Below are 24,049 nucleotides of genomic sequence, written 5' to 3'. Positions count from 1 at the left end.
TTTGTCCAGTGTGAAAGGGGCTTTAGCTGTGTTAATATCTTGTTTTGTTAGCCTTTTTGTTCAGTAGAGTTATGTTTTGTTGACCTCTTTTTAAGTGACCTCCAACTTACTTAATTCAGTTACCTCCATTTATTTGTATTCGTTCAATCTTTTTGGGAAAATAAACCACAATTTTGAACCCTGTGTTTCTTTGTGCTTGAGCGCTTGGTCCACTTCACTGATTTGCAAAGGTTGGTGAAACAAGTCAAGTGAAGTCAAATTTATTTACAGAGTACATTTAAAAACATGTTGACCAAAGTGCTTTACAGACAAATGTAAAATACAGTTGAATAATTAAAACAAATAAATAGATGAGTAACTGTAACAGACAAAATTAATACAATTTTATCATTATATTAAAAAAATAAGGGAAGAAAGGAGTAACTGATTAGAGGATCTGAGGGGTCTGGATATAGATATGAACTGAGGACATCGGAGATGTAGGCTGGTGTCAAACCATGCATAGCTTTAAAAAACAAATAAAAGATTTTTAAAATCTATTTATATTTCACTGATCACCAGTAGAGGGAGGCCAGTATCAGGGAGATGTGGTCTCTTTTATTGGTAGTCAGTGAGGAGTCTCACTGCTGCATTTTGACCCAGCTGCAGGTGAAACCAAGAAGACTTACTCACTTAAATAGCATCTCTAATTGCAGAATACATCCCAAGACTGTTTTCATTAACACACTCTCTTAAAACAATGTTACTCTAAAGCTGAATTGCTAAAACCTTAGAAACACTGTGTTCACGATACTTGCTTTGCACCCCCGGTACTAATGTCAGTCTGAACGAAGCCTAACTAGATGCAATATACAGAAGAGCTTATAGAAACATCTGTTCTTACGGTTAGCATTGTTAAACCATGCTGATATATTTTTACTTATTTACCAGCAGTTTCAGCCGTTTGGTATTGCCTTACAACATTTGAAAACCTTTTCCAAACCATTTTAACCATAACTGAAATACCCTGCTGTTCATTTAACCAAAATAATTTCAGTTCACCCAAACAACTAAAACACCACCTTTGACTCCTGGAATCTACTCATGCAGATAGTTTTGGTTTTATTTGACCTGACAGAGTTTTCTTTCTTAACTTTATTAATAAACAAAGTATGACTGCTAGCTGATTATAGGTGCAGTTGAGTACAGAGGCTGTGAAACATCTTTGGCATCAGTGCCCATGTCAGTGTGTATCTGAGGCGCAGAGTAGACAACATTATCGGCATGACCACGGGGGGCGCTGCTGGGTGAGGCGGCGGCACCGAGTGTAGACGAGTTCACTCCAGTCGTCTTCAGTCTGGAAGAAAACAAACAGCTCAAGGTTTATAACTTATTGACTGTTTTAGTCTTAATAGCAAGTTAAAGATTTTATTTTAGTTTGCAATTAAATTACATGTTCTTTTCTTTCGATGGTGCTTGAAAGTCTTTGAACTCTTCAGAATTTTCTCTATTTCTGCATAAATATGAAACATGATCAGATTTTCAAGTCCTAAAACTAGATAAAGGGAATCCAATTGACCAAATGAGAGAAAAACATTAAACTTATGAATTTATTTATTGAAAATTATCCAATCTTACATATTTGTCTGAGGTAAAAGTATGTGAAATCTTGCTCTCAGTAACTGGCGTGACCCCCTTTTGCAGCAATAAATTCAACTAAACATTTCCGCTAGCTGTTTTTTTAGACAATCCGCCTGACAGTTGGCTGGTGGTCCAAACTCTTCAGAAATGGTTCTGTAACCCTTTCCAGCAACTCTTGTTTTAAGATGCTCAGAAATCTTTTTTGCTCGAGCCATGACACACTTCCACAAACCTGTGTTGTGAAGCTCAGATTTTCATAGAGAAAACCCAGATTTCTCCTCTTAAAATAAGGCAGGGCATCCCAGACTCACCAGGTAGTACTAAATATCATAAATATCCTGGTTCTGGATCTGAATGTTGTGTTTTCCAGGCCTGGAGAAGTAATAGAAAATGATAAAAGCCAGAAAGCTCATGAAATACTGATACTTTTCCTGATTATCTCAGTCCCAGGTAATTACTGTAGAAAGCCACAACACTGGGGCTATAGATGTGTTTTATTTTATAAGCTTATTATATTTCCCTTCATGTAAAATTTTAATCTAAAAGGTAATAACTAAAGTTGTCAAATGAATGTAGTATAATATTTCTCCTCCAAAAATGTAGTAGAGTAGTATTAAGTACAAGTAATTCAAAATTGTACATGAGTTCAGAACTTGAGTAAATGTATTTAGTTACCACTGGTGTTTAGTGTGTGTGTGTGACAGTGTGGCTGCACTCAGAGCAGGAGGGTGCCGCCGATTGAAGCAGAGCAGAGTTAGCAGGTTGTGAATGTTCTCTTAAAGCTACAGCTTGTCAGTAAAAAAAATGTTACAGCATCTCAAGACCCAAGCCAAGTCCCTGTGTCTTGCTTGTCAACTGCTGAGTAAAGTGAAGATTAACACTGAAGTTACTGTAACTCCAAATTCAACCCTGGAGGAGAAAACAAAGTCTCCCCTGTGCTTCCCGACCATGATGTGGATGCTGATGCAGGAATGGTTAACACTACTGTTTTCTGACCACAAAGCTAAAATGCTGCCGCAGTTTGTTTTTTTTACTTTGTTCAGAGGACGGGATGCTGTGGCAGCGGTGAAGCTGTAGTCATCTGAGGTTTTGACTCCATTTGGCTTGTAAATTGCGACAGTGTAAATTGAAGAGATTTCCACAGGAGGAGATCTGTTCTGTCTGCCGTCCTCTCTGGTCTCCTTGTACACTCGTTTGGCCTGCAGTAGAAGAAGTTTGGTTTGTATTAATATCAGCTAATTTCACAAAAACTAACAATGCTCAGATGTCACAAATTCACTCAAACTCACCTGAGTGACATTAGCATGCTCTATTTCCACAGGATGTTCTGAAAAGCATGCAGTTCAGAAGATTAAGTACACTGTTAAAACATCTGTCAAAGAGACACTTAAGTCCTTCATTCCTGTTTGAGCATCTAAAGAAAGATGAACTTACTACAAATTAGACTGATGATGAGTTAAAAAAAAAAAATAGTAGTAATATTCATACATAAAGACACAGTCATCACTTTGTTCTGTGTCTTTCCTGTTGTGTGATTCTGATGTTTGAGTTGAATGTAATGAATGAATGAAAAGGAGATTGAAAATTGAAAACTGTATATTGTTTTTCAGTTATTTGCTCCTTTTAGCCACTAGTCCATAACCAACAGTAGCTGGAAAGATAGCTTTTATCGTTAATTAGAGCTTGCTAACCCAAACTTTAAAGGTGTGTTCAGCAGAAATATGAATCAAATTTGCTTCTGGCTTTATTTATGTGAATTTGGCAGTTGGACAGTTTGTGGTAAATGAACACACAAACTGTCCAACTTAGACAATAACCAACATGGACTGCTCCAAACTTATCAGCGACTCAAAATCTATTTTCCTTTTGTCTCTGGTCACTCACAAAGTCGAACAGTTTCAGGAAATGTGAATCTTCACTCAAAGTTTTTACTCAAGTTTAAACATGTAATTCCCACAAATTTGTCTGTTTACATCCACCTGCATCTTATAAACTTAGTATTTAACTTTGTGGTTAATCTGTGTGATAGTTTTAAACACTTGAACTGTGACAATATTTCATCTAAAATGAAACCAGCAGTGATGACATGTAATATAACTTCACCCTGTAGATTAATATCATGTTGTCATATCTCTGTGTCATCACAGAAGTCTGGAGAATATCTTGGTGAAAACAGACAAAACAAGATTCAGAAATGTTGAAGCTGCCATAACATTAACTGTTTTTTAACACCTGCTGACAGAAGAGGTATAAGGGTTGGTTTATGGTGTCATAAAAGTCCACCTGAGTATAATTTGGTCAGTTTTGTCTCTGCCTGGATCATTATGCATTCATTTACCTAGTTGTCACCTTGAAAATAAACTGTACCTTTGAAAAGTTTGTCTTGAAACAATACACGGCTGAGTACGAACTGCACATAGTTTATGAGAATATTTGTTTCACATGTGAAAGCTTATTTGTTAGAAATAGTTTCAGATGTTCACCTTTGGGTTTAGAGGCTCTTTTCTTGCAGAATATCAGCACAGCCACGGAGAACAGGAGCAGAGTCAGACCCATGTACAGCAGCACACCTGTTGTAGTTTGAACAGTAGAACAGGTTTGTGGTCTACACCGACACTTGTTGTTCAGTTTTACATTGCATATAAAATACCAGTCAAAAGTCTCCTCTTCTTTGAGGAACCTAGCCCTAAAACCTTTGAATGAGTGGGTGTGTCCAAACTTTTGACTTGTACCGTAGTACCCAGCAGCATGTATAAATGGACTCCAAACTAATAGCAACACCTGGATAATTGCAGTATTACCAACTGAGTTTTACTACTGACATTATAACAACATTGTAATGAAAAATAAATAAACCTTCATACATGCAAACAAACAAATTCATGTACTTGCACATATTACATTGTACCTAGTCACAGAAAATGCTCCTCTCTGATACGCTGGCAGGTGTTGGTTATTGGTTAAAGAGTATGTACACCCTCAACTTCCGTCTGGCTGCTTCAAGCCAGAATATTTAAAAATGTGATATAGAGAGTGAAGTGGAGGCTTGGCAATGTGGTATGTGCAGGGGGACAAGAGACAGATTTACATCACACCGGCCTAGACATGTTGGAAACTCACGAGGTTTAGCAGCTTTGGAGGGTTTTATTTTTGCCAACAATCTGTGTACTGATGGAAAAAAAACCCTATAACTCATCTAGGAGAGTCCTCTGTTTCTGTGAGGTTATCCTTAAAAGTAAAGTTCCAAAGGTAAATGTACCTGAACCTCCAGTTGTTGTTGTCTCATTTTGCTGCTGTTCAGACTGGTTGGTGGTTTTAGCAGAAGATGATGAAGTTGTGGAGCTTCTTCTGAAACTCTGTGTTGTTGTTGGTGTGGAGGCTGATTGGACTGATGTTAAAGAAGGTCTGAGAGTCACTTTTGGTTTTGAAATGGATGGAGCTGTTAACAACACAAAAGAAACAATAACACAGTGATACAAAAGAAATCCTGATAAGAAAAATAAAATGGTCCTTTAGCTGATCTGCTGCTTAAAAAATTTAAATGAAATAGTCAGTTTATTATTTTTATTAATAAAAATACTGATGCAGTAAATGTACACTTACTGTATCAATCTTCCCAGTGATTTGTTAGACCAAATATCAGGTTATTAAAATATCAGCTGCTGTCAGAAAAATGTGAAAACTTTTCCTCTGACCTCCAGAAACATGAAGAAACATTTTCATGACTTTCAGTAGAAACTCACCATCTGTGACGATGATCTTAAACTCCCCGTATGGATCTATTGCTGCACGTACATCCAAACCACATCTGTAATGGCCTGAGTCAGATTTGGTCAGCTGTGTGATGGTCACATGCAGACAACTTCCTGCACGTGTGTTTTTATATTCCATGATGTATCTGCCTCTTTGAGCTCTGACATCATACATTTCAAGAATGTCTTCTTCACATTCGTCCTTACAGAAGTACGTCCTTCCTCCAGTGTTGGTAAAGGGACATTTAACTGTGATACTTTGTCCTTCAGTTCTTGTAAAAATGGGGATTTCTGCATTGATGAGACCAATGTTTCCATCCTGCAGTGCTGTTTAAAAAAAAATCAATAGTCAATAATTCACATTTACACTGATCCACAGAGTCATGCTGGGAGCTGCCCAGTTCAACCAGTCTGTGATTTTACTTGATTTGATGTCTGTCAGGAAGGACTCGATGGATGCAACAAAAATTGTCACATATTTCCAATGATTTGATTTGATTCCATTTGAATGTTTTAAATTACATCTTTGTCATTAATTTGTTTTCTTTTAGCTACTGTCTTTTATTACTCCGGTGTCTTTTTATGAAGTTTTGTGTTTCTTTTACATTTTGTCTTTTGCCTTTTATATTTCATGTAAAGCATTTTGAATTGTCTTATTGTTAAAATGTGCTGTACAAATAAACTTGCCTTGCCTGTATAATCACTGTTTCCTTCTATTTCAGCAAAAGAGGGACTGATCTACATAAAACATTCCCACAAACAGCTTTTACAATACAGTTTGTTAGTTTATCATCATGAAATCAAAAAATTTAAATTATAAATTTCTCCCTTTTTGGTTTCAGATTTTTTTCTCAAAAGAGAAATTTACAGAGCAGATGTTTATGTTGTAGCATGATGCAATTTAATTTCAGTTGTACTTTAATCTGATATCGATCTACTTTAATTACTCCCAAATTCTCAAATTGATGCGGTTGTTTTCCCAACATCAATGACTCCACAAGGGCAGATGGATGTAAAAACTGTTCAAAGCAAATTCACTTGCTTGATTTGTTTCCTTGAATTTTTGTTTGAGAATATCTGATATCTTGTGGACATTTACCTGTTAAACTAAAAGTTTATGTTTACATTGAGTGTTACTTAATAAAAACACATTGTATGTATCCTTGAAGTCTAACACACATGTAAAATACATTTCCTTCCTCATGAAACATTTGCAAAGCAGATTTTTAAAAAGCTACGTTTGTTTACATCCATGTTTAGCTTGCAGTCTTCTTCTTGCCTGCTTCATTGGTGCATTTAAGGGATAAATTAATATAATTATTTCTTTTGCTTTTTCATAGTTTCAAGTTGACCCCTTCTGTCAGGGTTAAAATACACATGAACCACTGAACATAACTGTTTATCTCCTTATTGTAACAACTTCCAATTAAGAAACGAAATAAATCAATACCCACATAGGATCAACAATATTAAATTTTAGCCATTAACTAAAGGTTTGCCTCCCACATTATCAAATCAAATCAAATTTATTTATAAAGCACATTTAAAAACAACCACAGTTGACCAAAGTGCTGTACAATAAGATATCAAGAATAAATTAAAACAACGCAACAGGGTAACAGCAAACAAGAATCAAGAACAAATAGAAAACAAATAATAGTGGAACACTGGGTTTTAACGACAGTCAAAGTGAGTCTTTAGTTTGGCCTTAAAGTGTCAAGGGAAGGGGAACACTTAATTCCAAGAGGTAAGCTGTTCCAAAGTTTTGGGGCAGCTACAGCAAATGCACGGTCACCCTTACCCCTCAGCCGCGATCGAGGGACAGCGAGCAACAGTTGGCCAGAGGATCTAAGAGATCTGGTGTTGTGAAGGGGGCAGATGAGCTCCGAGATGTACTGGGGCGTCAGGCCATGTAGGGCCTTAAAAACAAATAAAAGTACCTTGAACTAAGTCCTATACTTGACTGGTAACCAATGCAGGGAGGCCAGTATAGGTGTGATGCTGTCTCTCTTCCTTGTGCCAGTTATTAGCCGGGCAGCAGCATTCTGCACTAGTTGTAAGCGAGACAGGGATGACTGGCTAACACCCAAATAAAGGGCATTGCAGTAGTCCAGACGGGAGAAAATCAGAGTGGTTGTGACAATCTTCAAGACGTTGAATGAGAGGAGTGGTTTCAATTTGGCAATGTTTCGTAGGTGGAAATAACAACCTTTGACAACAGAATTAATTTGTTTATCAAGTTTTAGAGCCGAATCAAAAATAACACTGAAATTTCTGGCATGAGAATGAAGGTAAGGGGCCTTCATTGGTAAATTGTTTTTCTGTTTAACAACCACGTTTTTTGTCACATGACAAGACTATTTACCAGTTGAAATTTTTTTCACAGCTCCAAGGAGGGGAACAAAAAGGTTCAACTACCATCAAATGGACAAAAAACGTATTCACACACTTTGTGGTCTTGATATGCTGATTTACTTTGGCTGCTACTCATGTTTCTCTGGTCCTCTGTAAGAAGTAATATTTATTTTGCAAAATGTAAAAGGAAGGTAGTTGGAAATGCAGTTAAGCTAAAACAATCAGGCTGAAGCAACAGAACACACATTTTGTTATGAGTATGTTAAAAAAATACAACAAAAAGAAACTGAATTGTGTTTTGTATAAAACAAACACAGTTCAAACAAGAGTTGATTTTAGGTAATTGTGAACATTTTAAAAAAAGGATCATTTCTGGGTGTACTCTGGTAGCTCACTGGCTAAGACGCATGCTACATGACCACAAAGTCCGCGGTTCAATTCAGCAGCATGTCACCTCCTCATCTCTCTCTCCCCCTTGTTTCCTGTCTACTCTCTACTGTTGCTGTAATGAAGGACAGTTACAGACTGTCAACTGAACTGAACAAAACCAGAGAGAGATTATTTTGAGGAAGTAACAAGGACTGGTAATGACATTTTAAAGTGACTCTGGTCATCATGAAACTCCAAATAAATGATGAATATAACGTAATAAAGAGAAACACAGAAATAGAAAGTGAATGTACTCACCGAGGAAGAAGAAGCAGATCAAAGTGTGACAAACTTTCATGTTGAGGCTTTGATGGTTTAATTTGACCTCTCTTCCTTCTTCATTGGCAAACCAGGAACTCCTCACTCTAAATGATGGAGTCCCTCCTCCAAACATACACACACACACACACACACACAACTCTGCTCTCCTCCCCTCACTATCGGTCTCTTTTTCTACTGCAGGTCTGTTTTTACCAGCAAATACATGCAAGGTTTTAGAGCTGCCACGATTAGTGCAACTAGTGCAATTTTCATACTCAAATGATAATTTTAGTCATTTTTTTAAGCAGAAAGACAAATGTGCTTGTTGCAGCTTATCAAATGTGAGGATTTGATGCTTTTTAGTGTCACACATGGTAGTAAACTCAATTTCTTTGGATTTTGGACTGTTGATTGGATAAAGCAAGACATTTTAATATATCACCATGGGATATTTTCTACATTTTATGGACAAAATGAGAAAATAATCAGAATCAGCTATTAATGAAATTGTTAGTCGCAGCCCTACAAGGTTTAATATTTAAAAAATGGGAAAACAACAAACTCATAACTCTGATGCAGTTTGCAGAAACATTGATCCTTCATTTGTTATGAGTGTGCTGCTTTCTCATATCTTTTTATGTCTACTTGCGAGTCAGCACCTCACAAGAACAGGTACGCAAGAGTTGTGCAGTTTCACATAAAGCGCATCATAGCACAGACACAGCACTGGTGAAAGTCACAAACGACCTCCTAACTGCATCGGACAAGAGATTTCTCTCCATACTTGTCCTGTTAGATCTTAGTACTGCATTCGACACAATTGACCATCAAATCCTTTTGCAGAGACTAGAACATTTAATTGGCATTAAAGGATATGCATTAAACTGGTTTAAGTCCTATTTATCAGACCTATTTCAGTTTGTACATGTTAATGATGAATCCTCCATGAAGGCAAAAGTTAGACACGGAGTTCCACAAAGTTCTGTGCTTGGACCAATACTATTGACCTTGTGTATGCTTCCTTTAGGTAATATTATTAGGAAACACTTCATAAAGTTTCATTGTTATGCAGATGATACCCAATTATATTTATCAATGAAGCCCGATGAAACCAATCAGTTAAACAAACTCCAACCATGCCTTAAGGACATAAAGACCGGGATGACCTCCCATTTTCTACTACTAAACTCAGATAAAACTGAAGTTATTGTCCTTGGCCCTAAACACCTTAGAAACACATTATCTAATGATATAGCCACTCTGGATGGCATTACCCTGGCCTCCAGCACCACCATAAGGAATCTGGGAGTTATCTTTGATCAGGACATGTCCTTTAACTCCCACATAAATCAAATTTCAAGGACTGCCTTTTTTCACTTATGTAATATTGCAAAAATCAGGCACATCCTGTCCCAAAAAGATGCAGAAAAACTAGTCCACGCATTTGTTACTTCTAGGCTGGGTTATTGCAATTCCATATTATCAGGCTGCCCTAACAAGTCTCTAAAGACTCTCCAGCTGGTCCACAATGCAGCTGCTTGTGTACTAACAAAAACTAGAAAAAGAGATCATATTTCTCCCATTTTAGCTTTGCTACATTGGCTTCCTATAAAATCTAGAATAGAATTTAAAATCTTTCTCCTAACTTACAAAGCTTTTAATGGTCAGGTACCATCATATCTTGAAGAGCTCATAGTACCATATTATCCCACTAGAACACTGCGCTCCCAGAATGCAGGCTTACTGGTGGTTCCTACAGTCTTTAAAAGTAGAATGGGAGGCAAAGCCTTCAGCTATCAGGCTCCTCTCCTGTGGAACCATCTTCCAGATTTGGTCCGGGGGGCAGACACCCTCTCTATGTTCAAGAGTAGGCTTAAAACTTTCCTTTTTGATAAAGCTTATACTTAGGGCTCACCCGGCTCACCTTGGATCAGCCCTTAGTTATGCTGCTATAGGTCTAGACTGCCGGGGACTTCCAATGATGCACTGAGCTCCTCTCTCCATCTGTATGCATTCATGTACCATCAATGCATGTAACTAACTTGGCCTCTTCCCCGGAGTGTTTTTTGTGCTTTCTCATCTCCCTAGGTTGCAGGTTGAGCCTTCGCGGTCCTTTGCAGTCCTGTTGGTATCCTTCCCCGGCTATTGCTGCTGTTATTGTTATTGTTATGATTGTTGTTATTCTGCACTGATTTGTGTCATTATGTTAAAAGTTTGGTGAAGCAAGTCAAATTTATTTACAAAGAACACTCAAAAACAAAAAGTTGTTGATGACCAAAGTGATTTACAGAGAAATTTAAGTTGCAGTTAATGAAAAGCAAAATAAATAGATAAATAACTACCAGACATAATTAAAACAATTTCATCACTATATTAAAAATTAAGGGTAAACAAAGGCATTTAAATTGGTGGATTTAAAAGTGGTGATTGATGGGGGAAGATCTGACAGTGAAGATCAAACTGTTCAGGGAAAAAGCTGCGTCACCTTTGGATCTTGACTAAGAACGTGGAGTAACTGATCAGAGGGTCTGAGGGCTCTATCAGAAATGTAGGCTGGTGCCAAACCATTCATAGCTTTAAAGGGGACATATTATGTACATTTCCAGGTCTATATTTATATTCTGGCTCTATTGTAATATCTTTGCAAGATTTACAATTCAAGAAACTCCTTATTTATCTTATACCAGCTCTTTATGCAGCCTCTCAGTTCAAACTTTGTCTGAAACAGGCCATTTTAGCTCCTGTCTCTTTAGGAACCCCCTCCTGATGAGCCCAGTAGAAAACATTGCAAATAAAGAGTTCAGAGCAGGTTGGAGCATTTCTACATATATTAACTTTACATTTTGGAACTTTAACCACGTTTAAGATAGATATCTGACATCATAACAGTATATAAATAACAGAAAACCAAAAAAAGAATAAAATGTTTCCTTTTAATCTTAAAGAATCTTAAAATCTATTCTGTTATTCACTGGTAACCAGTGGAGGGAGGCCAGTATCAGGGAGATGTGGTCTCTGTCAGTACCAGTGAGGAGTCTCACTGCTGCATTTTGAACCAACTGCAGGTGAGACTGAGAAGACTGACCGACTTCCACATAACAGGAGTTGCAGGAGTTGAGACCTGAGATAAACAAAGCATGTAAAACATTCTCCAAATGTCCAAAAGAAAGAAAATATTTTAGGAGCATTTAAATAACATCTCTAACTGCAGAATACACCAAGACTGTTTCCAATAACTTCCTCTTAAAATGTTACTTTAAAGCTGAATTAGAAATTATTGTTATACATTGTGAATTAAATAGTAGAAATACTGTGTTCACATTACAAAGTTTTGCCTGAGCCCTCTGCATGGGCACTCCCATTACTAATGTCAGTCTGAAGCGACATTGTCAAAGGGCGTTGCACCAACTAAGTCATACAACTGCAAATGTACATCTAAACTTGATCATCATTATTATGTAATGGGTGTAGCTAAAACCCCAGAGAGAGCTGTAGACTAGCTGGTGAACATAGGGGACCATTTAGCAGCTAAAGAGACAGATATTTCCCTCAGGAGTTGGTAGAGAATCAAAACAGAGCTAAAAGAGAGTGAATATTGGACTTACATTCACCAGGTGGACAGAAACACATCTCCAGATGAATAATAATGTCACTCTGTAACTGCTGGATATGGAAATGAGCAACTGTTTGCTAACAAGTTCAACATATCAACTTAAAAGGTGATGATATGTCAGAGTTGTGTTCACTACTTGTTTCTGCTGCCCCGCCCCCAAGTGGCCAAAAAAATTAGTTAATGCAGGTTTAAAGGTTCTTTATGTAAGAGTTATTAAGCAATTTTACATTTACAACATTTTACTAATCATGCCAATGAGTGAACATGTTGTAACTGAACTTAACTTCCCTGACTTTGGTATATCAGCCTGTGGATTTTTGCCATTTTTAATTTAAAAATTGCTGAACCGATTATTCGACTACTACTATTTTATATTCTTATACCTAAATGAATAAATAGGTCATTGTTCTTGTCCTCCACAAGACTACAAGACTCATTAGTGTCTTCTGATTTGCCACCTCTTTAATTAAATGTCCGATTAAGTTTAGGAAATGAAAACAACTCTTTTCATGTTAGAAAGAGATAAAAGAAAGTAATTCTGACTAAAATGAGTCAGAGCGATGAATATACAATAACAGTAACTTTTGCTTTTACTTCTGAACATGAACTTACTGTCATTTGAACAAACAATGCTGCTGCTGTTTCTCTGCGGACCGCACGTTCAGTACTTAAGAGGTGTAATGTCTGACTTCCTCTCAGGATGTTCAGACCTCAGTGTGAAGTGTTCACATTACTGGACAGTTGAGTCACAAACTGACTGATAAAACAGGAGAGGTTCATGTGAGGGAGGTGACTGAGATGGGTGGAAAACTAAAACCAAAATCACCTTTTCTTTTAGTGACAGCAACTAATTTAACAATCAATTCATCGTTTAGGTAATTTTTTCTAGCAAAAATGCAGAACATTCATCATTTCCATCTTCTTAATTGTGAAGATTTGCTGCTTTTCTTTGTCATATGTAAACAGGAAACTGAATATTTTGGGGTTTTGAACTGTTGGTCGGACAAAATGAGACATTTGAGTCTTACGTCATAACATAAAGAGTATGTGAGAGTATGTAGAGTATGTAAAGTATATCATACCAAAAGTATGTTGAGCATATAATAAATGGTGACATTCTCATACAAGTGACATGATCATACAAAAATTACAATATTTACATCACATTACAATAATTTTACATGTGTTGCCTAAGTGTATTGTGTGCACATTTGTATGTTCTCTAATCCATGGCAATACATTTATATATGCATAATGTTTATAGGTGTGTGTGTGCATGCATGCATATAGTCCTCGAGTATGTACAGTGTATATGTTTGTCTATGTGTGTCTGTTGCTCTATCTGTGTGCACAACTGCATGATCAGTGAGCAATGATCACAGGTTTGGTTTAGATTCAGCAAGTGTTTCAGACATCGCCATCATGTGGCCAAATTAGGTCATTACATCATGAAAACCAAACAAAACCTTTGATGAACTTTAAAGAAACAAAACTGCAATCATTTAAAACTGATAAAAGTTTAGCTCTTGTGTTATGTAGCAGGATGCTATCAGGCTCAGTGTGACTGTCAGCTCTGCCTATGATAGAACACCATATTATTGCTTAATTCAAGATTTGATTTGCTTCATCAAAATAAAGACTCCAGCAATGCACAATCAGTTTCATCAAACAAATCCTGTTTCAATACACAAAGGAATAATCCCTATTCTTCACTAATCTCAATTTTTATTCTATAATTGTATTTTGTACAAACAAACACAGTAGAGCAAGAGTTGATTGTAGATACATTTGAATTTTTTTCACATTTCCAAATATAAAAGAAACCAAACAGAAACAAACTGGATGGAACAAAACATACTTGCTGCTAAGTTTTATCTAAGTCAGCTGAAAGAAACTGAAAATCCTCATGGTGAGTAAACCCTTAAATGTTATTACTGAGGTTATCTTGAGGGAGTAACAAGTACTGGTAATTACCTACTCTGATAATTGTATTTAACCGCAGAAACTTTTGGAAAAACTCACCAACTCTAAATAAATAAAGAGAAACAGACAGTGAACATACTCACTTAGGAAGAAGAAGCAGATCAAAGCGTGGCAGACTTTCATGTTGAGGCTCTGATGGTTTCATTCTGCCTCTCTTCTTCACTGGCAAACCAGAAACTTCTCACTTCTGTATTTGATGGACTCCCTCCTCCAAACAAACAAACACACAGCTCTGCTTTCCTTCCCTCACCATCAGTCTCTCTTTCCACTGCATGGTCCGAGTCTATCTGCCATTCAAGGTTTTAGAGATGCAATGATTCAAACTACAATAAAATTGTTTTGGTCATTATGTTGAGCAAAATGAATTTCTTTGTATTTTGGACTGTTGATTGAACAAAACAAGACATTTGAAGACGTCACCAGTGAATCTTAGAGATTATAATGAGACCGACAAGATTTTGTTTTCATATTTCCTTTGGTAAAGAAAACATCCTCCACCATCCAACTGTTCACCCATTCAATCCACTCTTGACTACAATACGGCTAAATTATGTAACAGCGACGGTTGAATACAACGCACAAGTCCAGTTTGATGAAATATATAAAAGTGATAAAGTGATAAGTGCAGGGATTAAAAGAAGGGATATGAAATGTAAAGTCTAGTTTGATAACAGTTCTCATGTGTCTCGTGACCAGGACTGTGACTCCACCGGTGACAAGAATATTCAAATAGTCCAGTGAATAAGAAATTAAATATGTACCACATCAGATGTTCTGTGAGCTAATGCCACCACAATCACTATAGTTTTCTTTTTAGGAGTTTGCTGAAATGTTGATATTCCTTTGCTGAAATAAATTATTTATGAGTGTGTTGCTTTCCCAAATATTTTTATGTCTACCTGTGAGCCAGAACTGCACAAGAAAAGGTGAGCAGGAGTTAATTAATTTCACCTAAAGTCATTTAGTTTACAGAGTTTGGTTTAGAATTTATTTATTAGCATCTGTGACACCACACTGTTTTCTAGTTTTGTAATATTACTAGTTTGTTTAAGTTTAATTCATTTCTCTTTCCCTAAGAGTTACCTGACTGTGGAGGTCTCTTCCTGGTCTGGCAAAAGTTGTGGCTGCAGGTGGAGCCTGGTTATATGGAGAGGCCCAAGCCAAGGACCATACCAAGAGCTCTGACAGCTTGGGGGGATCAGGGTTTCTTTGCTGAGTTTTACTTATTGTGCTGAGTTTTACTTATTGTGTGATTGCTGGAAACAATCACACATTGTTCTTCTCACTCTTTATTCTTATTCCATCTTCCGTACGTTTTTTGCTGCGTTTCAACTGCTGCATAATTTGTGCTATAAAAACCATTCAAACATCAATCTGTGCAGCTCATTCAGCAGATGTGTGCTTGTATTTTTCTGAAATGTAACATGTGTCAGCGATTTTATATAATTTTTTAAAACATTAAAATTTATAATGGCAGTATATGGGACGAACCGTCCAACTGAGTTGGAACCTTGGTCACTTTGACACTCAACTGCTCGGAAGTCCCTTATCATACAGATGCCATTCAAACTGTAAAATGTTCACAAAACCTTGAACTTTCAAAGTTATCAGATTGTTTAGTGATATCTTTTGTGGTTTTTCAGCAATTTAAGCCCAAAGTCAGGGGTTTTTCAGACTTTTTCAGGTCTCACCAGTGTGTCATGTGATCAGGCACAGTGGAGAGCACAGATAATTTTAGACCAGAAATCTTTTTCTAAACTGCTGTCACTCCCACAATTTTAACTCCTCAAGCACATATCTTGCCTCAGTATGTTGCCACAAGCCTCCTCTCTCTCACAATGTAAATACATTTCACATAGGACTTACAGTTTTTGAGATCTGAACCTTAATTGATAGAGAGTCCCTGTCATGTTCTCATTGACTGCAATACAGTCTGCAGGATGTGTGTCTCCTCTCACTCTGGTTTCTTTAACTTAATTCTCTCTTCCTTCAAACACTTTTTACACATATCATTCATTCATGTTAAACTAGTCTTGCTTTCACTAATGATGTACAAATCTCTGGGCTTCAAGCTCTAGTTTAAGACAAATACATTTTCCTCATCAAAATGGAGATTTTTTCCTCTCATTTTTGTGAATGTCTGTTGGCTCAGTGGTTTAGAACACTATTTTCTGATCAGCTTCACCTTAGATGACAAGGTTGTGTGTTCAATACCTGCTCACAAAGTTGCTTTCCATCTCTATCATGTACCACAAGTCAATTCCTCTCTAGCTTACTTTAACATTATTACCTAAAGTGTGGCTTGATATGCTTGTTAAATACATCTTTTCCAATCCTACAGATTCAGTCTGAGTAGTCCAGTGGTTTAAGTTCATGACACCTCTTAACCCTTTTTAGATCCAAAGTTTGTGAGTTTGAGTCCCCTTTAGGGAAGAACTCAGTAGAGTTGAAGGATGAAGGAGTCCAGGTGATGTCAATCTGCTGAATGAGCTGAGCTGAACTGCTTTTTTTTGTCAATTTCATGCAATTGACAGTCTAAATACCACAATCTGGCCTGACAAATCTGTGTGACATGTTAGCTCAGTGCATAGCATGTCTGTCTGACAAACATGAGGGTGTAGGTTCAATTCCATCCATTGCTGATTTTAATCTTGCTAGATTTTTCAATACTCTTCAGCTTCCGGTTATGCAATCTAAATTCGCTTTCAGCAATCACACGCAATTTCTACAGAAATTGCATTTTCTAGTTGTCTATGTTGTCTTCCCCTGTGTGAATATTGGTTTGATCAGACAGTATATATGTTTCCCTCATGTCTCCTTCTGTTAGGTCTGTTATACCCTTTCTACACCAAAATTAGCACATATATGTAGGTTTTTAAATGCAGGTAAACCTACTAAAAATAGGCTATTGACTCCTTTCCCATTGCTGGTAGACATGTTCGACGTCATGGCTAGCAGCTAGTTAGCATCATTAGCATAGCCGTGCCGTACTGCGCCCATAGATTGTATAAAAACAAGGTGTAGCTGCAGTGTCTCTGGTTTAACTGCACCATGCTGGGCAGGTGACGGGTGTGTTTACAGTGTTTTTGTGTGAATATAAAGTCACACAGCTGACGGACTGTTAGCCTAGCATGCTAATACTACATAAACATATGGATGAGACCATATGCAAATAGAAATAGATTAAAGAGTAGCTGGAAGAGGACGAAAATTAGCGTGTCCACCCGGGTATCATACTCCCATCACTGCCGATCGGAGCTGGAGCCAATAAATACCTGTGACTACTGCAGATAAATTTGACCCGGGAATGGATGCTGATTGTATCCTTTCCCACTGAAGACAAAAGCCAGATATTAGTGGGTGTTAGTGGTTTTTTGGGGGTTAATCTTGTTTTGCCTTTTTGTTCAGTAGAGTTATGTTTTGTTGATCTCTTTTTAAGGGACCTCCAACTTGCTTAATACAGTTACCTTCATTTATTTGTATTTGTTCAATCATTTTGGGAAAATAAAACCTAATTCTGAAAGCTCTGTTACCTTGTGCTTGACTGCGTGGTCCACTTCACTGATTTGCAGTGTCATTTTGTTAAAAGTTTGGTGAAGCAAGTCAAGTGAAGTCAAATTTTTTTTACAGAACACATTTAAAAATGTATTGACAGACAAATACAGACAAATGTAAAATACAGTTAAATAATTAAAACAAATAACTAGTAACAAGTAACTGTCACAGACAAAATCAAATTGAAGTTCTTTGGATGAATGGCTCTTGACAAATATATAAAAAAAATACCTCATAAACAACATTGCTTCTGCCTGTGGAATCAACACGTGGAAATACAGACCACTCTGCCATTGCAACCCACATGGTGGTCAGAAGTGGGGATTACATCTGTAGTGATATAATGATTTGAAAAAGTTTAAGAGGCTCTACTATTGAAATGTGTACTGTGAATGAAACTTGGCATGTACATTCAACACTTAGTGCAGGATGTCTCAGACACCTTTTTAATGGGGACTGCAGTTCATCTGACTTAAGATCAAGGAATCTCTGTCTGTCTGTTTGTCCTTTGCATATCAAAAACCATTCATCCCATCGACTTCACACTTGGCAGGTGTATTGTTGGGGACCCAAGAATGTGCAGTGTCGAACTTGGTGCAATTTGGACGTGCACATGTTTAATATTAATAAACGTTGAATAAAAAAGTGAATAGTGAGCTGCTCAGCCCCGTGTCTGGGTGCAGCGGGCGTTGTTTTATATAGACACCATCACATCATAGTGGGGTTGAGCTTGAGGGCTCTGACATGCTGAGTAGGATATAGGCACGTGACCCACGCAGTTAAGCTGCCCAAAACAGAAGAACAAGAGCACAGGAGAAAAAAACAGAGGTGGAGGCAGTAAAACCAGCCAATGGGATTGCAGACAAATTTCATATTGAGTTCTTGACAAATAATAAGCAATCAGCCCGTTCCAGGTACGTTTTGAAGGGGGACTGCACTAGAAGCTTTAAAAACAAATCATTTTAAAATCTCTTTATGTTTCACTTGCCACCAGTAGAGGGAGGCCAATATCAGGGAGATGCTGTCTCTCTTCTTGGTAGTCACTGAGGAGTCTCGCTGCTGCATTTTGAACCAGCTGCAGGTGAGACCAAGAAGACTTACTGACTCCTACATAACTGGAGTTGCAGAAGCATGTAAAACATTCTCCAGATCTCCAGTCTGACCAGCACTTAAATAGCATCTCTAATTGCAGAATACATCCCAAGACTGTTTTTAAAAAAAAAATTATTGTTACACATTGGGAGTTAAACCTTACAAACACTGTGTTCACGTTACTTGCTATGCACCCCCGGTACCAATGACAGTTTGAACGCAGCCTAACTAGATGCAATAAACAGAAGATCTTATATTAACATCTGTTCTTACAGTTAGCATTGTTAAACCATGTTAATATATTTTTACTTATTTACCAGCAGTTTCTGCTGTTTGGTGTTGCCTTACAACATTTGAAAACATTTTAAATCCATTTTAACTGAAATATCTTGCTGTTAATTTAACCAAAATAATTTCAGTTCACCCAAACAAATAAAACACCACCTTTGACTCCTGGAATCTACTCATGCAGACAGTTTTATTATTATTTATTGGACAAAGTCTTCAGACCTGACAGATCAGTTTTCATTCTTAACTTTATTAATAACCAAGTATAACTGCTAGCTGATTATAGGTGCAGAAGGGGGTCAATAAGAAGAATTACGATGAACTGGAAGCAAAGAAATCACACAACATCACTGCAAGCTCACATTGTTAGCAAACATTATGGAAGTAAGCAACCTACAACATTTTTTTTGGATGTATCTGTTTTTCAATACATACAAAAGAGGGATCCCAGGAGCTACAGTAATGATCTTCTTCATAGACATGAATCCACATCTAAAGACTGAACTTCCTGTTTCACCACAGTGACAAAAATAATTTATCTTAAAAAAAATAACTCACTTCAATATAATTTAATAATAGTATTTTATAATACTTTAATACTTAAACAAAATGATTTGAAAATGAACAGAAGTAGCAAAAGTAACAAGTAGCAAACTGTTATTATGAATGACTTCTTATAATATGTAACAGAAAAAAAACTTTCTGTGTGAGTGATACTCATCCAAACCACCGTCTGTTCACCTGTTGGCCACTGAGGGAGTAAACAGGGTGTCAGCAGCATTGATGCTACTGCTGAGCGAAATTAACATTTGAGTACAGAGGCTGTGAAACATCTTTGGCATCAGTTGGTGCTTCAGTGCGTTTCAAAGGCACAGAGTAGATAACATTATCAGCATGACCACGGGGGGCGCTGCTGTGTGAGGAGGCAGCACCGCCGGAAAGATCTACCTGAGTGCAGACGAGTTCACTCGAGTTGTCTTCAGTCTAGAAGAAAACAAAGAGCTCAAAGTTTATAACTTATTGACTGTTTTAGTCTTAATAGCCACTTAAATCTTCTATTTTAGTTTGTAACTGAATTACATTTTCTTTTCTTTAAATATACATAACCAACAGAACTCTAAAGTTCCAAAAGATTACTTTTTTTTAATCTGCACAAATTACTATCTTGTGCTAATCCCACTTTTGTCAGTTGTTTGGAACAAGAAAATCTAAATTTTGGGACTGAAGGTGATGCAGCTGAGGTGGGACGAGCAGAGAGCAGCCACCAAAGACAGTTATTGGCTGAGATACCTGTCAATCATTCAAACATGGCCCAACACAGGTTCCTCTTTATCTTAAAAGTGAGAAGCTGCTGCCTACAGTATATGTTTTCTATTGGACTTTGATAATAAAAAGAGAGAGAGAAAAGATAAAAGGTTTGATAAGAGATTCTTTCTGGTTCAATCGATCTGGTTATTTTGCAGAACATGAACAGGATCCAAAATGGAATCAGCTATCAGAACCCATCTCTAAGTACGAGTGGGGACCCAAAAATTCCTGGAAGCCATCCCTAGTACAGGAATAGGCTGCTAGGTAGCGTATCATATGCTTTCACTTTTGTTCAACTAAAACTGGGGCTGAAAGGAAGAGGATTCATCACTGTGAAAGAATCGCAGGAGATTCTGGACACTGTGACAAAAGATTACTACATGAAATGTAGTCCCCCTCAAAGTCCCCCTCAAAAATGTGCTTTTCTCCTTGTTCCTACAGTTGTATATTTGAACTTCACTGTGCAAAATCATGTATATGCAGAGTTTGACACTAGAAGGATGTTTTCACATTCATCTGCTGAACGTGGAAAACTTCTCTGTGCTCATTGAAAATCTGATTTTAAGGGGCGGGCCTACAAGCAGGATTTGTGACATCACAACTAGTTTGGAGCCAGTGATGACAGGGTGATGTGGAAACTTGAAGCCTGCAGTGCACAAACACTGAGAATGGACTTTACAGTGAAGTAGGAGACATCTTGTGTCCAGCAGTTAAGCTTTTGAACTGAAACATATTTACATATTTATAGATTCTGGAATTTTTAATGAGGGAGATGGAATAGATGCCATTTTAAGTATTTTAACATGGTAATTATACTTTTTTGTAAAAAAACAACAACATATCAGACACAATACTCTGCTCTGTTCCAAGCAGAGTATTTTTGTGTGTCTTAATACCTGTCTGGAGGGGATCTTTAAAGAATATCTCAGTGTGTAGCAGTGATAGAAGAATTATTCTCACCCTTTACAGCACCACTAGACCCCTCAGATCCTCCCATCGACCCGTTCATAGAAAAAAAGGCCAGGGACAGGACTTTTTCTGTATTTGGTGGAGCTGTTAACAACTCATAGACATCGGAAATGTGACCCCAACTACACACTGCTTTTTGTAAGACGTCAAAAGCCAAAAAGGTTGGAAACCCCTGGTTTCATCTTTAACAATGTGTTGTATTTTAAAAGCTTGTTATATTATCCATTGTGTCAAATCTTCATCTGAAAAGTAACTAAAACTGTCAAATAAATGTAGTGGAGAAGCCGCCAATTGAAGCAGAGCAGAGTTAGCAGGTAGTGAATGTTCTCTTAAAGCTACAGTTTGTCAGTAAAAAAATGCTACAGCATCTCAAGACCCAAGCCAAGTCCCTGTGTCTTGCTTGTCAACTGCTGAATAAAATGAAGATTAACACTGAAGTTACTGTAACTACAACTTCAACCCTGAAGAAGAAAACAAAGTCTCCCCTGTGCTTCCCGACCATGATGTGGATGCTGATGCAGGAATGGTTAAAACTACTGTTTTCTAACCACAAAGCTAAAATCCCGCCACAGTTTTTTCTTACTTTGTTCAGAGGGATGCTGTGGCTGTGGTGAAGCTGTAGTCATCTGAGGTCTTGACTCCACTTGGTTTGGTGAATTTGGCAGAGTAAGTTGAAGAGATTTCCACACGAGGAGATCTGCTCTGTCTGCCGTCCTCTCTGATCTCCTCATACACTCGGTTGGCCTGCAGCAGAAGAAGAGGAGGGGTTTGGTTTGTATTAATATCAGCTGGTTTCGCAAACACTAACAATGCTCAGATGTCACAAATTCACTCAAACTCACCTCTGTGACATTAGCATGTTCTGTTTCCACAGGATGTTCTGAAGAACAAGATTAAGATTCAAGATTAAGTAAACTGTTAAAACATCTGTCAAAGAGACACTTTAGTCCTTTCTGACCAAATTGTTCCAGGAACTACTGTTGCCCATTCCTGTTTGAGCATCTGAAGAACTCTGAGGATTAGGCAAATTAAACTGATGATGAGTTAAAAGAAACAACGGTAGTAATATTCACACATAAAGACACAGTTCTTCAGACTCTGTTCTTTCCTGTTGTATGACTCTGATGTTTGAGTTGAATGTAATGAATGTATGAAAAGGAGATTGAAAACTGAAAACTGTATATTGTGTTTGTTTTTCAGTTATTTGCTCATTTTAGCCACTAGTCCATAACTAGGAGTAGCTAGAAAGATAGCTTTTATAGTTAGCTAAAGCTTGCTAACCCAAACTTTAAAGGTGTGTTCAGCAGAAATGTGAAGCAAATTTGCTTCTGGCTTTATTTATATGAATTTGGCAGTTGGACAGTTTGTGGTAAATGAACACAAACTGCACAACTTAGACAATAACCAACATGGACTGTTCCAAACTTACCAGGAACTCAAAATCTATTTTCCTTTTGTCTCTGTTCACTCACGAAGTCCAACAGTTTCAGGAAATGTGCATTTCACTCAAAGTTTTTACTCAAGTTTAAAAATGTAAGTCCCACAGATTTGTCTGTTTACATCCACCTGCATCTTATAAAGTTAGTATTTAACTTTGTGATTAATCTGTGTGATAGTTTTAAACACTTGAACTGTGACAATATTTAATGTAAAATGAAACCAGCAGTGATGACATGTAATATAACTTTCCCCTGTAGATTAATCTCATGTTGTCATATCTCTGTGTCATCACAAAAGTCTGGAGAATATCTTGGTGAAAACAGACAAAGAAGATCCTCAGAAATGTTGAAGCTGCCATAAGATTAAATGTTTTTTAACACCTGCTAACAGAATAGGTATAAGGGTTGGTTTATGGTGTCATAAAAGTCCTGCTGAGCATAATTTAGTTTTGTCTCTGCCTGGATCATTATGCATTCATTTACCTAGTTGTTACCTAGTAAATAAACTGTACCTTTGAAAAGTTTGTCGTGAAACAATACACTGAAAATGGACCAGCTGAGTACAAATTGCACATAGTTTGTGAGAATATTTGTTTCACATGTGAAAGTTTGTTTGAGGCAAATTAACAGGTGAGACTGTTTTTTTATGTTTGTTAGAAATAGTTTCAGATGTTCACCTTTGGGTTTAGAGGCTCTTTTCCTGCAGAAAATCAGCACAGCTATGGAGAACAGGATGACCAGAGTCAGACCCACGTAGAGCAGCACACCTGTTTTAGTTTGAACAGTAGAACAGGTTTATGGTCTACACTGACACTTGTTCAGTTTTACATTGCATATAAAATACCAGTCAAAAGTTTGGACACGCCTCCTCATTCAAGGGTTTTTCTTTATTTCTATTATTTTCTACATTATAGAGCAATACTGGAAACATCAAAACTATGAAATAACACATATGGAATTATGTAGTAAACAAAGAAAGTGTAATTAAAGAAAAATATGTTTTAAACATTAGATTCCTCAAAGCAGCCACTTCAGACCAGGTTATCTGATGCAGCACTTCTCCATATTTAATGGTGGGAACCACACAGGCAGATACCATCTGTTCCCCTTTTCTACATCTCACAAAGACACAGCAGTTGGAACCAAAAAAAAACAAACAAAAAAAAACTGCTTCTATGCACTTTATGCATTGCCTATCCTATCGGACTCAAACTTAAGCTTTATGGCACTTACTCGTGTTGTTGTCTCCTGACTAGATCCCTGCTTGTGATGTATCAGCTTTGGATAAAAGCATCTGCTAAATGAAATAGTAAATTGTAAAAATCTAAAATTTGGACTCAAAGTACAGATTTCTATTGTTCCTTGTGTTTCTTGGCCCAAACAAT

The 24,049-nt window shown here is 37.2% G+C and overlaps 1 protein-coding gene across 6 annotated transcripts in view; it reads right to left on the bottom strand.

The window, feature by feature from the left end:
- Positions 1-24,049, bottom strand: part of LOC137185077 (trem-like transcript 4 protein) — a 53,671-nt gene that overhangs the window by 12,732 nt on the left and 16,890 nt on the right. Inside the window, exons 4-7 of one of the 6 annotated variants that reach the window (XR_010928744.1) lie at positions 23,342-23,431; positions 22,068-22,105; positions 21,809-21,969; positions 19,690-19,932 (exon numbers count right to left, since the gene is read on the bottom strand). The exons of 1 other annotated variant lie outside the window; for it this stretch is intronic. Coding sequence is in view for 1 of the 5 variants with exons in the window: in XM_067593308.1 (XP_067449409.1) it covers positions 21,814-21,969; positions 22,068-22,105; positions 23,342-23,431 (284 nt within the window). In the remaining 4 variants the exon portion in view is untranslated. Of the gene's footprint in view, positions 1-14,096; positions 14,301-15,096; positions 15,982-19,095; positions 19,933-21,808; positions 21,970-22,067; positions 22,106-23,341; positions 23,432-24,049 lie in introns of those variants that run through there. 4 more of the 6 variants (XM_067593308.1, XR_010928746.1, XR_010928748.1 and 1 more) reach the window with 4 other exon arrangements.

Source organism: Thunnus thynnus, chromosome 6 (genome assembly GCF_963924715.1).
Source record: "Thunnus thynnus chromosome 6, fThuThy2.1, whole genome shotgun sequence".
NCBI lineage: Eukaryota > Metazoa > Chordata > Actinopteri > Scombriformes > Scombridae > Thunnus > Thunnus thynnus.
This window is presented reverse-complemented; position numbering and strand designations above follow the sequence as displayed.